This window comes from Nycticebus coucang, chromosome 16, assembly GCF_027406575.1.
Source record: "Nycticebus coucang isolate mNycCou1 chromosome 16, mNycCou1.pri, whole genome shotgun sequence".
Classification (NCBI taxonomy): Eukaryota; Metazoa; Chordata; class Mammalia; order Primates; family Lorisidae; genus Nycticebus; species Nycticebus coucang.
The window spans coordinates 2,023,857-2,040,375 of NC_069795.1; the positions used below are offsets into that span (position 1 = coordinate 2,023,857).

A 16,519-nucleotide genomic window follows, 5' to 3' on the forward strand; every position below is an offset into this window, starting at 1 on the left:
CTCCCCTGCCATGCTAGGCCAGCACCTGCCTCCCTGCCCTCTATGTGGACCAAACTCTGCAGGAGACACTGTTCCCTCATGGCTGTTGGGATGGCAGGGTTGTGCCTCCCAGTTCCCACTGACAGCAGCGGCATCAACCAGAGTGGGCTCCACCACATGGCCAGGACAACTGATCTAAGCATCATCAGATCTGTCCACAGTGGACACCTCCCTTCCCTCAAAGCCCAGAATGTGGGGTTTCCCCTTTATTGTCCCTCCCAGGTGTAGGTGTCTGTTTGCAAGAATAGCCCCACTTGGGTTGGCACAGAGGGCTGTCGGTTTCAGAATATATCCTGATTGCTCCTGCCCCTGCATCTGGAGTATATTTTGATGCACTCAATGTATTTCTACTATAGTTCTACTGTCTACCCCTGGGGACAGATAAGGTCAGGACAGCCCCACGCAGGAGCCTCACAAGCAAGCAACATGCACAGACAGAGACCCAGCACTTCTCACACAACAGCGTCACTCCAAACAAAAATAAGGAAAGCAATGGCTTCTCTGGGCTGCAGCTGAGGAAACATAAACAACCAGAGGGGTATAAAAGTCCTGCTGGTCCAGAGCACCAACACACACACACACACACACTCACTTACACACACACTCACACTCCCCAGCTCAGCCACAGCATGGCCATGTCCTCCATGTCCGTCTGCTCCAGCACTTGCACTGACCCCTGGCAGGTGGACAACTGCCCAGAGAGCTGCTGCGAGCCCCCATGCTGTGCCCCCAGCTGCTGCACCCCGACCCCCTGCCTGACCCTGGTCTGCAGCCCAGTGAGCTGTGTGTCCAGCCCCTGCCAACCAGTCTGCAACAGCTCCTGCCAGCCGGCTTGCTGCACCCCGTCCCCCTGCCAGCAGGCCTGCTGTGTGCCTGTGAGCTGCAAGCCCGTCTGCTGTGTGCCTGTCTGCCCTGGGGATTCCTCTTCATGCTGCCAGCAGTCTAGCTGCCAGCCAGCTTGCTGTGCCCCCAGCTGCTGTGCCCCAGCACCCTGCCTGACCCTGGTCTGCAGCCCAGTGAGCTGTGTGTCCAGCCCCTGCCAAACAGTCTGCACCAGCTCCTGCACACCCTCCTGCTGCCAGCAGTCTAGCTGTACCTCGTCCCCCTGCCAGCAGGCTTGCTGTGTGCCCGTGAGCTGTAAGCCCGTCTGCTGTGTGCCTGTCTGCTCTGGGGATTCCTCTTCATGCTGCCAACAGTCTAGCTGCCAGCCGGCTTGCTGCACCCCGTCCCCCTGCCAGCAGGCCTGCTGTGTGCCCATGAGCTGCAAGCCCGTCTGCTGTGTGCCCGTCTGCATTAGAGCTGCCCCCTGCTCCACCTCCTCATGCTGCCAGCCCAGCCCCTGCCCCTCCTCCTGCTGCAGACCCTCCTCCTGCTGCAGACCCTCCTCCTGTGTGTCCCTCCTCTGCCGCCCTGTGTGCAGACCCGCCTGCTGTGTCCCCACCTCCTCCTGCCAGCCCAGCTGTCCCCGCCCAGCCTCCTGTGTGTCCCTCCTCTGCCGCCCGGCCTGCTCCCGCCCGGCCTGCTGATGCCTCTCCTCAAGCCAGAGGTCCAGCTACTGATGCTGACAGGCATGTCCCATCTCTCTAGAGCTGTTCCAGGCCAAGTCTGACGTCCACCTGAAATCCTTGGAGTGCTCAGGCCATTCTGTTTCTCCTCTGCCTGGAGCAGCCCCACCTCCAGCCGGTCTGCTGAGCCCTCAGCCAGGTCCCTTCATGGCTGCGCCTTTCTCTCGGTGTCCTCCCCTACATCCTGGATGGCTGTTGGTTGCCTTGTCCTGCCCTGTGTAAGTGACTGGCCTTTCAACAAATAAAATCACCATCGTGCCTTCTCAAAGTCTCATTTGCATATCAGGGAAAATATGGGGGAAGAACTTCAAGACAATGTGTGGGTGGGCATTTTAGGACACTGGGCCTGAACTGGTCCAGAGTGACAGCATCAGGGGCAGGGCTGGCTTGACCTCCTACTGGTGCAGGTCAGGTCTCCTGTTGCAGTGTTCCCCTGCAGCGGTACCCCTGTCCTCCTGGGGGACTCTGCCAGCCTCTGGGATGTCTAGGCCCTGGTGTGGTGCTATGCACTTCCTGTCCCTCTCCCTGGGGCCTGGGGCTGGGCTGCCTGCCCAGGGCATCCTCCTCTGTGAACTCTCCCTGGATTCCTGCCTCCCGCTTCTGCACCTTTCTGACCTCCCCTCACCATCTTCTGACCTGCCCTCTCTTATTCAATAAAGTAAATACTTCTCATTCCTGCAAGATGTTTTATTTATTTATTTTTTGAGACAGTCTCTCTTTGTAGCCCAGCTCACAGCAACCTCAAACTCTTGATCTCAAGCTATCTTCTTGCCCCAGCCTTCCAAGTAGCTGGAACTATAGGCCCCCGCCACAATGCCTAGCTATTTTTTTTAGAGACAGGAGGGGGTGAGGGGTCTCACTCTTGCTCAGGCTTGTCTCGAACTGGTGAGCTCAAGCAATCCATCCACCTCAGCCTCCCAGAGTGCTAGGATTACAGGCATGAGCCACTGTGCCTGGCCTCTTGCAAACGTTTTAAAGTGGATTTTTTTATCCCCCGAGTCTCTATACACATGTGTTTCACAGTCTGTGTGTGGTGATTTTGATATCCGATGTCTCTGTTCCACTTTCCTGTAATTTCTGCCAGTTCTGTTCATGGTGTTCTGTTCATGTTCACGAGGACATGGTCCTCGTGTCCTTAGCTATTTTTGGCTGAGTAATAGTCCTTGTCCTCAGAAAGTCTTTGTGGGCATTTCTGAGGTCTCAGATGAAGACATATTTGCTTTTTCCTGGTGTAAGGAGCACTGGATTGCAGGACGCATCAGCTGAATTCATACTCATGTTTTTGTGGCCTGACACAGGTTTGGGCTACAGAGGGGGCAGGCTCGTGAGGAGGGAGATGCTTTTCTACTGGAGAGGTTGCTGTGAGCTGGGCTACAAAGAAAGACTGTCTCAAAAAATAAATAAATAAAACATCTTGCAGGAATGAGAAGTATTTACTTATTGAATAATGCTGGGTCCTGAGGCTGCGCCCAGACCCCATGTTCCCCCTGATGTCCCCTTCTCTGGTGGCACAGCCCTTTACAGCCAGGGCCTCACCTCGAGGGGTGTGTGAACTTGCGCAGAAGAAGGTAAATGTAACACCTTTATTTTCACTGACCTCTAACTGATATGTAATGTTCAAGGAGTTATAAAAGTGCCAGCAAACCCCGTCAGCAGTGCTGCAGCCTTGCCCGCGACAGAGTGGCATGTGTGGGTGTCACACTGGGGGGGATGTGGCCCTCCCGGACCTGAGTCTTCTCTCTGGGTTCTATCAGTCAACCTGGAGGGAGATCAGGAGTCCGGAGGTTGTTCCATGTGGCCCTGCCGGCCTCTAACTGCAGGGCCCCCCTGCTCTGTGTCTGGCCCCCATCCCATGTTCATTTACTTGCGACATCAGCTTCCTTCCTTTTGATTTTTGTTTTATGAACCGTTTTGAGAAATTTTCCATCTACTAAGGAGGATTGACGGCATTTACCTTACGGGTGACTGCTCCTTCTGTGGTTCTGATTAAGTTCTCTGCTCTGGAGGTTTTCTCTTTGTTCTTGCTGTTTTTGTTTTTAAAATGTCTACCACGGGTTTGTTCGTTTTCTCCTACTTTTTCGACTGTTTTGGAAGGTATATATTCTGCTTCTAATTGTACTTATGAATAGCTTTTAAGTTCACCTTTATTTTTTCCATTATTAAAGTGAAGAATGAACGATCTAACTTGAGACATCCCCACGTGAGACGACTGACCTTGGGTCCTCGGCGTCTGCCCGCCCCACCCCCACTCCCCTGCACCTCCGTCTCTCCCGAGTCCTCTGAAGCAGCAGCCCCGTAGGCCGTCATCACGGTGGGATTAGAACAGCCGCTTTGAAAAACGTGAAGAGCAACAGGTGAAATTAGTTTACTAATATAGTTTATTTACTCAATATCCACGATACCGTTTCAGCTGCAACTCAAGTGCCCCAGAGCACGTGTGGTTAGTGTCAGGATCTAATCACAGCTATTCAGTGAGGCTGGCTGCTCCATACGTCCTTATCACAGACATGAGATTTGCATTTGTGTCTCTAACTCAGCACGTTGGTTATTTACGTGTAGGTCCGTGCTTTCTGCCTTCGAGCCCCTGCCCACCATTACGCAGAGCCACTGTGTCCCTGAGCCCTGTGTTTGCTTCATTCGTGCCTTGGTCAGTCAGGGTTGCTAAAACCAAGTGCCGTGGACTGGGCAGTTAAGCAGCAAACTTTGTTTCTCACAGTTCCAGAGGCTGGAGAGCAGCTGGTGCCTGCACAGCCAGGCTGTGCTGGGAGCTCCTCTCCTGGTGTGCAGGAGGCCACCCCCGTGTGGCACAGAGAGACAGGTCACCTCTCCGGCGTGTCTTCTTTTAAGGGCACAAATCACATACATAAGGGCTCCACCTTCCTGGCCTATAACTTCCCAAAGGGCCATCACATCAGGATTAGGGTCTCAACATGTGAATTTTGGGGTACACAGACATTTCATCCAGAAACCTTATTCATTTGTTGTATTTCAAGAGGGACACCTGGGTGGAATACCTTCTGAGTTCTGGTCTATCCAAACATGTGGCTTTATCTTTATTTGAGAAAGATATAATGATTTGAAAAAAGAAAACAGTCAAGCTCAGTCCTCTAAAGTTTCCCTGGGAGATCGGCGAATATCATCCCATCCTTCCCTGGCAGAGGGTCAGGGGTCGGAGGTTAGTCTGATGTTGGTTCATTTCTTCCTGAGCAGCTAGAGGACTGTCCCTAAGTCGTCTAGTGTTAAAAATCACCAGTAGGAGGCTAGGGTGGGCGCTATAGCCCTGACTTCCGAACACGTGTTAATCCTCCAGTGTGAGTCTCACCTCTGCCAACTCAGCCCACAGTACCGTCCCCCCTCCAGTGTGAGTCTCACCTCTGCCCACTCAGCCCACAGTGCCGTCCCCCCTCCAGTGTGAGTCTCACCTCTGCCCACTCAGCCCACAGGGCCGTCCCCCCTCCAGTGTGAGTCTCAGCTCTACACGCTCAGCCCACAGTACCGTCCCCCCTCCAGTGTGAGTCTCACCTCTGCCCACTCAGCCCACAGGGCCGTCCCCCCTCCAGTGTGAGTCTCAGCTCTACACGTTCAGCCCACAGTGACATCCCCCCTCCAGTGTGAATCTCACCTCTACACACTCAGCCCACAGAGACGTCTCCCCTCCAGTGTGAGTCTCAGCTCTACACGCTCAGCCCACAGTACCGTCCCCCCTCCAGTGTGAGCGCTCACCTCTGTCCGCTCGGCCCACACTGAACTTTACCCTCCAGCGTGAGTCTCAGCTCTGCCCGCTCAGCCCACAGTTCTGGTCCTCCATATTTCACTGATTGTTATTTTGATCCTAATTGTTTTTCTCTCTCCCTAGCAACTTAATTATCATGTTTGGTCTCAGCTAAATACTCTCCCTGTGTATTTTCTTTCCTCTTGTCATGTTCGAGTATTTTATCCTTTACCTCTGTGTCTTGTGCTTCTGGTCACTGATTCTCTGCGGTGTTGGGTTCGCTCTCCTGCCTCCTGTGTGAATTTCTAATCAGCTGCCTGCTGCTCATTTTGTGTTGCGGGCAGTACTGGAGGAGAGGGCAGCTGCGCACGGTCAGCCACTTTCTGCTGTGTAACCTGGAGCTGGTTGCTGAACCTTTCTCTGCCAAGTCTTCCTAGTGCACAGAACTTTGTCATTGAGTTGATGCAAAAATTGAGTGAGTCAGTAGATGCTAAGTGTTTAGAACACTGCTCAGCGGGGCACATGTTTTGTAAATGCCATCCCACATCGCCAGCTCCGTCGTCATTGTTAGCACAAGGACTGTTTTCTAAGGTCACTGAGTTATAGGTTTCTGCTCCAGGCTCATGGGTCAATTCCCTCCTGTGTCCCTTCCTTTGGACATGTCCTAGTTCCCCCACCCTCTGCTCTGGGCCTTCAGGTGAGATTCTCTGTCCCAGTGAACTGAGGCTTTATGGATGTCACACTTGAGTGGCCAGGGGTTTGTCTGCCAACAGCCACAGCATGAGGAGAGCACGGTGAGGGGGAAAGGCTGCCTGGGTGCAGATGGACTTGGGCCACACTGCCGGTGTGTGCAAGGAGGGCCGCTGGTGGGTTGGCGCTCCCATGTCCAGCCCTCCAGTGCATGTGGCTGGTGACAGTCACTTTGATGGGAGACTGAGGTCTTGAGGAGGACACACACCACCTGAGAACACCAGGAGTTCTCATCTCATTTCCATTTCTCCACTTGTCTCTTTGGTGGTGTAGGACAGCAGGGCCAGGTCCTGGTTACAGCAAACCACTTAGCTCCCTCCCTGAATACGCCTGGAAAAATTGCAAGGATCCACCATACAGAGGTGGGTTCTCTAGGCCACAGGGAAGGTTGGTCCAAGGCTGCTGTAGCTTCTAACCCTAGATGGAAGAGGCTGGAAGGACCAGGGAGACACCACTGGCTCCTTGGGGGACCATCAGCAGGCCATGCCTGGCTCAGGCCTCAGGACAGAGAAGCAGGCCTCAGGTTGGGACTCACTCTGCCCAGCTGACCTCCCAGGCACAGATGGCTTTGCTGACCTCCAGTGTCCTCCTCTGGCTTCTCCTTACCACCCTTGCCCATACCAGCCCCCTCCAGACCCCGGCCTTGCCCCTCAGGTCCTCACCCAGAGGCCCCTCCCGTCTTGGACAACTGGCCCTGGGCTCAGGGGATGGTGATTCAGAACCCACATTAGACTTGGTGCAGCCCCCAAGTCAGCTTGTCCTGATGAGCCCCCAACAGCAGGTGGTGCTGGAAGGTTCCACCTCCTTCTCAAGGGAGGAGAGCTCCTCACTGTCCTTGGTCAACAGTGGGATGACGGGAGATCCCAGAGCCTGCTGGGAAGCTTGGTGCTCACCGGCCTTTCCCCAAACAGGCACCTCCATCTCTGTCCCTGTTGCCCAGGCCAGGTGGCCCAGGCGAGGTCACTGCAGACAGGCTGGGCACACCATGGAGCACAGCCCAGGGCCTGGACACACCCAGACACCCTGTCCCCAGACATGCCAGGTGCAAGCAGGGGACCAGGCCCAGGTGTCCCGAGGGCCCACACCCAGCCAGGGGCGTGGTCCTGCCCAGACCAGTTGAGTTTCATGAGCTGAGCAAGGTCATGTCCTGGCAAGAGAAGCCGCCCTGATGAGGGTCCTCCTGGCCCAAAACAACAACAAGGAAGGTCAGGGCGTGGCCCAGCCTCCTGCTGGGGAAACACTACACAGCCTGGAGGGGTATAAAAGCCCCAGAGCCCCAGATCACCCACACACTCACCCACACTCACGCCTTCCACTCATCTCACCTACTCCAGCTCAGCCCCAGCATGGCCATGTCCACCATGTCCGTCTGCTCCAGCACTTGCACTGAGCCCTGGCAGGTGGATGATTGCCCAGAGAGCTGCTGTGAGCCCTCCTGCTGCGCCCCCAGCTGCTGCGCCCTGACCCCCTGCCTGACCCTGGTCTGCAGCCCAGTGAGCTGTGTGTCCAGCCCCTGCCAAACAGTTTGCACCAGCTCCTGCACACCCTCCTGCTGCCAGCAGTCTAGCTGCCAGCCGGCTTGCTGCACCCTGTCCCCCTGCCAGCAGGCCTGCTGTGTGCCCGTGAGCTGCAAGCCCATCTGCTGTGTGCCTGTCTGCTCTGGGGATTCCTCTTCATGCTGCCAACAGTCTAGCTGCCAGCCGGCTTGCTGCACCCCGTCCCCCTGCCAGCAGGCCTGCTGTGTGCCCATGAGCTGCAAGCCTGTCTGCTGTGTGCCCGTCTGCATTAGAGCTGCCCCCTGCTCCACCTCCTCATGCTGCCAGCCCAGCCCCTGCCCCTCCTCCTGCTGCAGACCCTCCTCCTGCTGCAGACCCTCCTCCTGTGTGTCCCTCCTCTGCCGCCCTGTGTGCAGACCTGCCTGCTGTGTCCCCACCTCCTCCTGCCAGCCCAGCTGCCCCCGCCCAGCCTCCAGTGTGTCCCTCCTCTGCCGTCCCACCTGTCCCCGCCCAGCCTGCTGAGGCCTCCCCTCAGTTCACAGGATGCTGATGCTGACAGGCACGTCCCCAAGGCCAGAGGGCTCAGGTCTCCCATCCCTGCCAGTCCTCGGACTCCCTGGGCTCCCTGACCCACCTGCAGCAGCCCAGGCCAGGTCTGGACAGACAGGATCACTCACCACTCTCCTGTCCTTAGCCCATGGAGCCCCGGGGCCTCCACACCCACTTTCTCACCCAGGCCATGTCCCTCCATGATCAGGGCTGGGCTCTCCCTGACCCTGCTCTATGCTAGTTCCAATAAAAGCTATGCTGTCCCACGCTGACCCTCTGTGCTGACTGATGCTCATGGGGAGGAGGGTGGAGGGAGGCTAGTCCTGCTCTGGGGCTGGGCTTTGGAGCCTCTTTCTGTCTAGCTGTGGGGACCTTAGGGGCTCTCAAGTAGGACACCTGGAAGGCCCTTTCCACCTCCTGGCATTGCTCTGCCATCCAGCCACCCCCAGATCCTGTGGGGCTCCCACTGTGCTCACTGGTCCAAGTCCCTTGGACCCTCCTCCCTGGCAGACACAGCTCTTTCTAGGAGCAGAGTGAGGCTGTCCTGGACCAGGTAGGGACCAGCATTGCTGTGCTGGGAAGTGGAGGATGTGGGGATGTCCCCCCAGCTGGCCCAGGGCATGGGCAGCCACAGGGGGCTGTGGTCTGCTGCAGCACGGGGCATGCTGCTGGGACAGAGAGACCCAAGAGGCAGCCACCAGAGCTCCGCCTGCTGGGCTGGGGTGGGGCAGTCAGGAGGGGGAAGGTCAGTGGTGATGGTGGGGCACTCCCAGGACACTGTGAGAACGTGGGCAGATCAGGGCCAGGAGAATCACAGGAGCATGTGTCCTCATGTAGCCCGATGTGGCTTCACACAGGACAGAGCAAATCTGAGAATACAACTGCAGAGCAAGGGGACACTGGTGAGGTGGACAGTCACTACTCTGCTCATGCACAGGAGGTCCTAGGTCTTTAATAACTTAAAGTCACAATATGGGGAACACACTTTATTTGCCGTATGATAAAGGATGGTGTCACAGTTGCACCTGCCGAGGCCCCCGGTGGAGAGTGCGCTGTGCTTGGTCTGTGCAGGTCCAGGCAGACGAGCTCCAAGGTCTTGACAGCATCACAGACACCACCTGAGTCTCCTCACCAGTGTAGATAAAAGCTTCCAGTTCTGTGGTCCCTTTCACAGAACCAACTCCGGGTCCGTCGATCCTCCCTAGCGTTTTGTGTTAGCTATTTCTATTTTCCTGGCTCTGCTCTATCTTTATTTCCTTCCTTGGGCCAGGTTGGGGTTTAGTTTGTTCCTCTTCATCTAGATCCTTAAGGTATAACGATTGCTGATTTGAGGACTTCCTCTAATTTTAAATCCCTCCGACGGCTGCTCTTCCTGCATCTCGTAGTTTGTTGTGTTTCTTTCTTGTTCGTCTCAGACATTTCCTAAATTCCCTTCAGGTTCTCCTCTGACCTGTCAGTGATCTAAGGGTTTTTTGCTGAATTTATACATGTTTGTCAATTTCAGGGCTTTTTCTTTAATTGATTTCTAGTTTCTTTCCCTTGTGGTCAACAAAGGCACTGTGTGATTTCAATCATTTTAAATTACCGGGACGAGCTCTGCGTCCTAGTCTAGTCTTCAGTGGAGAATGTTCTGGGTGCCCCTGAGGATGTGTGTCAGCTGCCCTGGGGCCGAGTATTTCTGCAAATGTCTGTCAGCCTCGCTGGCTCCTGGTCGCTCTTCAAGTCCCCTATTTCCTTATGAACTTCAACTTTGTTTTTTTAACTTCGATGGGGTGGCTTACTGAAGTCTCCCACTCTTATTGTAGATCTGGAACTGTCTATTTCTCCGATTCTGTCCATTTTGCTTCCTAGGCTTTGGGGTCTGATGTCAGGGATGTGTGTATTTACAATTTTATATCTTCTTGGTGGGTTGACATTCATCAGTATTTAATGTCCTGTGGACACAGACCCAGCCACTCGTGCTGCACAAGACCCTACCTGCCAGTACCCACATCCCTGGACATCTGGCCTGGCCTCCTGCCCCCAGGCCACACCCACACTGCTCCCAGGGCAGTGCCCAGCTGCTCAGGTGCTTCCCCCAGAAGCTGAACCTCCAGGCCGCCTGAGGTCTGGCCGCATCAAGCAAGCTGGAAACGGAAGGCTGCTGCTGCTTCTGTCCTAGACATCTGGGGATGTTCACCAGGGAAATGATTTGTGTCTGTCGTTTTCTTTGTAGGAAAGAAGGAATTTCATTTCAGATTCTATTTATAAATAGATACAGGATATTTGGATTTTTCTTTCTTTTGTGTTGATTCTGTGTCTTGACAAACACACAGCCGTGTCCCCACCCCAGAGAACGAGGTCTCTGTTCACCTGTGAATTCCCCTCATGGCCTCTAGTCAGGCCACACCCCAGCATGATCCCTGGTGGCCACTTTTTTTTTTTTTTTTTGCCCCTTTATCATTGCCTTTTCACAGATGCCATTTACATGGATTCACACAGTGTTTCCTGTTTTCTCATCTAGTAAATGATTTCAACAGCCTCTTTGCCAAAGAAGAAATACGAAGGCCACATAAATATGTGGAAATATGTCAACATCACGAGTCATCAGGGAATGCAGAGTTAGACCCCTGAGCTCGTCTGCACACCAGCCTGACTGACGTAACAGGGAGTCCGTGTGCAGGACTGGGAGAATGCAGGCCTCTGTGGGACACTGCGTGTGAACCTACCACCTCCCCTGCTGCCCTTCCCCTCTTCCTTCAGGACATGCTGACTGTGTGCTGAGGTCTGCATTCCTTCATTTGCCCTCATCGTATCAGTTTTTACAGCTGTTACAGAAAATCACCACACAAAGAGGGACTGAATGCCATGGACCTTTCCTCTCTCCCAGTCCTGGAGGCTGGCAGTCTGAACTCAGGGGTCAGAGGGTCATGCTGTGCCTGGGCACCAAGAAGCAGCTTTCTTTGCCTCTTCTAGCTTCCAGGAACTCCTAGAAAACCTTGGCATCCTGTGACTCAGAGCTACCTCACTCCAATGCTCACCTCTGGGGCTTCTGACTTCCCCGAGTTGTGTCTTAATTTCCTTCTCTTGATTGAGCTGGATTTTCTGGTTCATACCTGCAATCCCAGTGCTTTGAGAGGCCAGGACAGGAGGATCACTTGAGCTCAGGAGTTTGAGATGAGCATTGCCCACATAGCAAGACTCTCTCTACTAAAAATTAAGTCAGGCATTGTAACACATGCCTGTAGTCCCAGCTACTCAGGAGGCTGAGGCAGGAGGGTCACTTGAGCCCAGAAGTTTGAGGTCACAGTGAGCTATGATGATGCCACGTCACTCCAGTCTGGGTGACAGAGTGAGACCCTAGTCATTGTATTTGGGGTTCACCCTAAAGTATGACCTCATCTTTCCTAATTATGTCTGTAAGAACACTACTTCCTACACTGTGAGGTTCTGGGGTGATGTGAACTGGAGGACACCGTTACCCACCAGTCTCCTGCTTCCCACTGAGCTGGGCACCCCTTGTTCTTGTGTAGATCCCCATGAACTTCTGTGTTGTAGTATCCACTGTGAATTAGACCTGGTCCTACCCCATGGATGATGTAGTGTGCCCGACCATGTTGCCCCATGTGGTGTCCTCCTGAACGTTGTGATCTTATTGTCATATATTTTATGTCTGTAAACGTTATAAAACCTACTAGACATTTTAGACAGTCAATATGTATTCTGGATTGCCCACCCACGTGTGCCCTTCTGATACCCTTCATTCACTCACCAACTTCTTTTTCCCATGTGTGGTCACTTTCTTTCTGCTTTAAAGCTCCTTTTGCTGGTGTCTTTAGTGCAGACCTTACCTGTGACACATCTGCTCAGTTTCTCGCTGCCTCAGAGTATCGTCATCATGTCCTTATTTTCAAGGGTCATCTTTGCAGGTGTAGAATTCTAGCTGGTGCTTATTTTCTTTCAGCTGGTAAAGATCCGATCCATTGTCTTCGGACTCCCTCCACGTCTCCTGGAACTCTCCTGCTGATGTGAGCACCTTTTCTTTCTCCTTTGACTCGCTGTCTTTACGTTTTTCTCTTTGGATTTCAGCCCCAATGTGCCCAGTCATGGTTTTCTTTGTATTTGCTTTGCTAAAGATTCTTAAATGACTTTGGCATCTGTAAGTTAATGTCTTTCATGAATTTAAATGTCTTGTCCACGATGTCCTCAATTGTTTCCTGCCCCGAGTTCACTCCCTCCTGTTAGGATTCAAGCTGACTTGTTCACCGTGTGGCTTATGTTTGTTGCTTCACTAAATTCACTTTTATCCTTTTCTTCCCCTCTGTGTTCAGTTTTGATCCTCCCACGTCTCTGTTCCCTGCCAGTCTTCTCTTTGTTTTGTTGAGTATCTTGTCCAGCTAGTCTATTAGCTTCTTAAGTTAATATGTTACTATGTTCTTCCTCTCTAGAATTTTTGTTTGATTCTGTTTTATAAGTCCAGTTTGCCACTGAAACTCTCTATCTTGTCCTCCATTTTCTTGAACAAATAAATCCCAGATACTTTAAATTCAAGTCCCCCAGTTCTACGATCTAGATCTCCTGTGGGAGAAACAGCTGTTTCTACTGTTTTGTTTTTTTTTTCCTCTTGGTCCTTTGGTCAATTGGTCTTATTTTCTGGTAGGCCTAGTAAAATTTGGAGTGAATGTCAGACTTTGCATATGATAAATGTGAGATTATTTGAGTCTCTGCTGATCTGACCGGGCTCCAGAGATCAACTTTTATTTCTGGCAGGCAGTTAGGTCATGGGAAGATGATGTGATTTAAAGGTGGTTAAAGGTTTATTTCTGGTTTGCCCTTCATCCTAAGGAGTAGCCCTTGAATTATATTCAGCATGTCAAACTGAACATCAAGGTTCTTTACAGCACCCTCTACCCAGTCAGGGGCTGAACATTGGTTCCCACAGTCCTGTTCCAGGAGACACAAAAGTCCCCCCCGCCCCCCCCCCCACCGCCTCCTAGCTGTTGGCTGTGCCCTGGGCCCAGGCAGATGCCCGGGTGAGAAAAACCATAAGAATCAGCACACTCACTCCTCCACAAGTCCCTCTGATGGGATCAAACTGCTCAAGTCTCAGCTGTCTTCACCTTCTGGTACCTTCAAAGACCTTGTTTGTTACCCCAGACCCACATCCCCAAACAGACCAGGCCCCAGGTCCGCTGTGTGACTGAGCCCAGGTGTGGTCAGGGAGGGTTCAGGGACACTGTAGTATGGGTGAGCCCTCTCCTGCCCCTTCTCCTCCCTCTTCTGGGCACTGACTCCCACATGTCAGGACAGAGTTAGGAGAGGGCAGGGCCAGCACAGTGGGGCTCCCTGGCCACTGTTGTAGCCTTTTCCCCACCTGCCACTGTTCCTGAGCTCCCAAGAGGCTCCTGTCTACTCAGGGAGGACCCACACGGGGAGCACACAGCCCTTGGGCAGGAGCCAGGAGCTCTCCCTGGGTGCCACACATGTCACGTGGCTGAAAGGACACCCACATCCCCAGCTCTTCCCCCATCCTGGCGGAACTAGTGGGGTGGTGGCAGCTGGCCATACGTGGTCAGCTTCTGTCTCAAGGAAGACCCGAGGGGGAAGGTCTGACCCAGATATTAGCGCTATTTTTAGCACAGCGTTGCTGCTTCAGAGCAGCACAGGATACTCTACTTGACACCTGCAACCCATGCCTTATTTTATAATACTCTTATAGAAATGTGAAACCATAGTCAAATTACAATTGGCTTGGGTTGAGGATGTTCCTGGAAAAAGGACAAGGCACATTATACAGGGCAAGAGGCTCCTGAACTTCATTTACACCATATGGTGACCAGAGTGTAACCAAACATACTGATGCAGCGAGCGCAGAACTTGGGGCCCTGCAGGGCTGGGAGGACCAGTCAGGAGAAGGGGTGGGCTTAGCACAGGAAGCAGCAAGGGATGGGAGCGAAGGGCACGACCCAGGCTGCTGTCAGGCCCGAGCAGGGTGGGGCTGCACCCTGGGTCCTTGCCCTGAATGCACAGTCCTGCCACGATCCCGACAAGAACAAGGTGGGCAACAGACGGGGCAGGAGGCACAGTGTCCAGGGGGTGAGAAGTTGTCCAGATCTGGGCCAAGGGGTCTGGGTGCAGTCACTGCGCTCCTTACAGCTGGGTCCACCAGCGAGTCACTGAACATCCCCAAATCTAGGTTATCCATCATGCGGCAGTGACAGTCCTATATCCCAGGAAGGGGGGTCATCTTGAAAGGGGGTGTTTGTACCATGGGAAACTCATCTTATGTGCCGGCTTCCAGCAGAGAGAGCCCCTATCCTGGGGCTGCTGAGCTAGTGACTAGACAGGCCCGGGCACACTGGGGACAGCTCAAGGGATGTCTCCCCTAACCCCCTTGGCCCTCACAGTCCCCAGGACCCAGCTGGGACCACACTCACCCCACTGCTGTCAGGGGACCACCTGGGACAGGCTACATCCTGATCAGGCAGGATGTTTATGAGCTGGACAACATCACAGGCAAACAAACATCCCTAATGACAAAATCCCCGGCCCAGGCACTCACCAACAAGGAAGGGGCAGTCCTGAGGCTGGGACAACAGTGTGGGAGGGGTATAAAAGCCCACAGCCCCAAGCACCCCATATAATCACTCACTCTCATTCACACTCACTCACACACTCACTCACACTCCCCAGCTCAACCCCAGCATGGCCATGTCCTCCATGTCCGTCTGCTCCAGCACTTGCACTGAGCCCTGGGGGGTGGACGACTGCCCAGAGAGCTGCTGTGAGCCCCCCTGCTGTGCCCCCAACTGCTGTGCCCCACCCTCTTGCCTGACCCTGGTCTGCAGCCCAGTGAGCTGTGTGTCCAGCCCCTGCCAACCAGTCTGCACCAGCTCCTGCACACCCCGTGCTGCCAGCAGTCTAGCTGCCAGCCGGCTTGCTGCACCCCGTCCCCCTGCCAGCAGGCTTGCTGTGTGTCTGTGAGCTGCAAGCCTGTTCTCTGCGTACCTGTCTGCTGCAAGCCCATCTGCTGTGTGCCCGTCTGCTCTGGGGATTCCTCTTCATGCTGCCAGCAGTCTAGCTGCCAGCCGGCTTGCTGCACCTCCTCCTCCTGCCCTTCCTCCTCCTGCAGACCCTCCTCCTGCATGTCCCTGCTCTGTCGCCCCGTGTGCAGACCTGTCTGCTGTGTCCCCACGTCCTCCTGCCAGCCCAGCTGCCCCCGCCCAGCCTCCTGTGTGTCCCTCCTCTGCCGCCCAGCCTGCCCCCGCCCGGCCTGCTGCAGCCTCTCCTTGGGTCAGAAGTCCACTTGCTAATGGGCACATCCCCTGGCTAGCAGGCTCAGTTCCCCCATCCATGACTATGCCTGGCCTGGGTTAGGCAGCTGCCCTCACCTTGGGAGGGTCCCCCCGCCAGCTATACTGCCCTGACCTCCTGCTCCTCCCTCCCAATGTCTCTGCTCCAGGTCACCTGGCCTCTACTTGAACTGGTCAGCATTTCCCCCACCACCCAATAAGCTTGCTGTGACTGCCTGATTCTCTTCTCCTGTGACACTTGTGGGGTTGGGGGAGGGTTTGAGGTAGACATTGGTCTACCAATGGAACATTCTAGAAATGAATGACCTGACCTGGAAATTGCAGGGCAGCGTCCTCTCTTCTCTGTGGTCAACCAGCAGGTCTCAGTTCTCATCCCGAAGGCACAGTCCCTGCCCTGTCCCTGCCTGGCTTCCTGAGGCTGTGGGTTCTCCAGACTCATACCATCTGATCACGTCCTCCAGGGCAGCCCCACCCTCCAGAGTGGCCCCTGGGATGCTGGCCTGCAGGTCCAGGCACCACCCCCCTCCCTGGTGTCCCACCCACACTCTCCTCCTTTATTGGAACCTGATGCAGGAGAGAAAGGCGTCCCCCTCGTGCCCAGGGATAAAGGCCCTGCTTGTATCATCACAAGCAAATGTATCATCACATGGTGGCAACCAGAGTGCTGCCCGGTATCCTCCCCTGGGGCAGGTGGCTCTGCGTGCAGGTGGCAACAGGGAGTCTCCGCACCACATGATGGCCTGTGTGTTTATCTGCACACAGCCCAGGGACACTCAGACCCCTGGAAGGCTGGCCTTCACAGGAAGATTGAGCCTCCTGTGACATCTTTGGTGAGAAAGGCTGCCCTCGCAGACACCTTTCAGAAACAGCAGAGCCTCAGCCCTGCCACATTTGGGGAGGGCACGGGATGACTCTCAGGCTTGACACCAGCTCCTCCCAGGCCAGCCATAGCCCAAAGCCTTGTCTTGCTGGGACCAGGCATTGCTGAGATGCTGGCATAGCTCCTGGGTGTGGGCAGGAGCCCACAGGGAGCTGGGCGCAGAAATGGAAACAGAAGGTTGAGCAGAGTCCAGGCCTGGTCTCCTCAGGGGTGCCGCCACTGCAGGTCAGCACCTG

The 16,519-nt window shown here is 54.4% G+C and overlaps 1 protein-coding gene and 1 pseudogene across 6 annotated transcripts; both read left to right on the top strand.

Moving 5' to 3' along the window:
• Nucleotides 1-668: 668 nt before the first annotated feature.
• On the top strand, nt 669-8,084 carry LOC128567255 (keratin-associated protein 10-1-like). 6 transcript variants are annotated; one of them, XM_053564364.1, is made up of 4 exons: nt 669-849; nt 1,057-1,321; nt 1,400-1,432; nt 7,517-8,084. In XM_053564364.1, exons 1-4 carry the CDS (start codon nt 669-671, stop codon nt 8,082-8,084), a joined length of 1,047 nt encoding a protein of 348 aa, XP_053420339.1. The 6 variants fall into 6 exon arrangements, with proteins under 6 accessions (XP_053420339.1, XP_053420343.1, XP_053420340.1 ...); XM_053564368.1 differs by lacking the exon at nt 7,517-8,084 and having other exon boundaries at nt 669-883; nt 1,073-1,199; nt 1,281-1,565; XM_053564365.1 differs by lacking the exon at nt 7,517-8,084 and having other exon boundaries at nt 669-1,025; nt 1,155-1,565.
• Nucleotides 8,085-14,795: 6,711 nt separating this feature from the next.
• On the top strand, nt 14,796-15,403 carry LOC128567266 (keratin-associated protein 10-3-like; annotated as a pseudogene).
• Nucleotides 15,404-16,519: the final 1,116 nt, after the last annotated feature.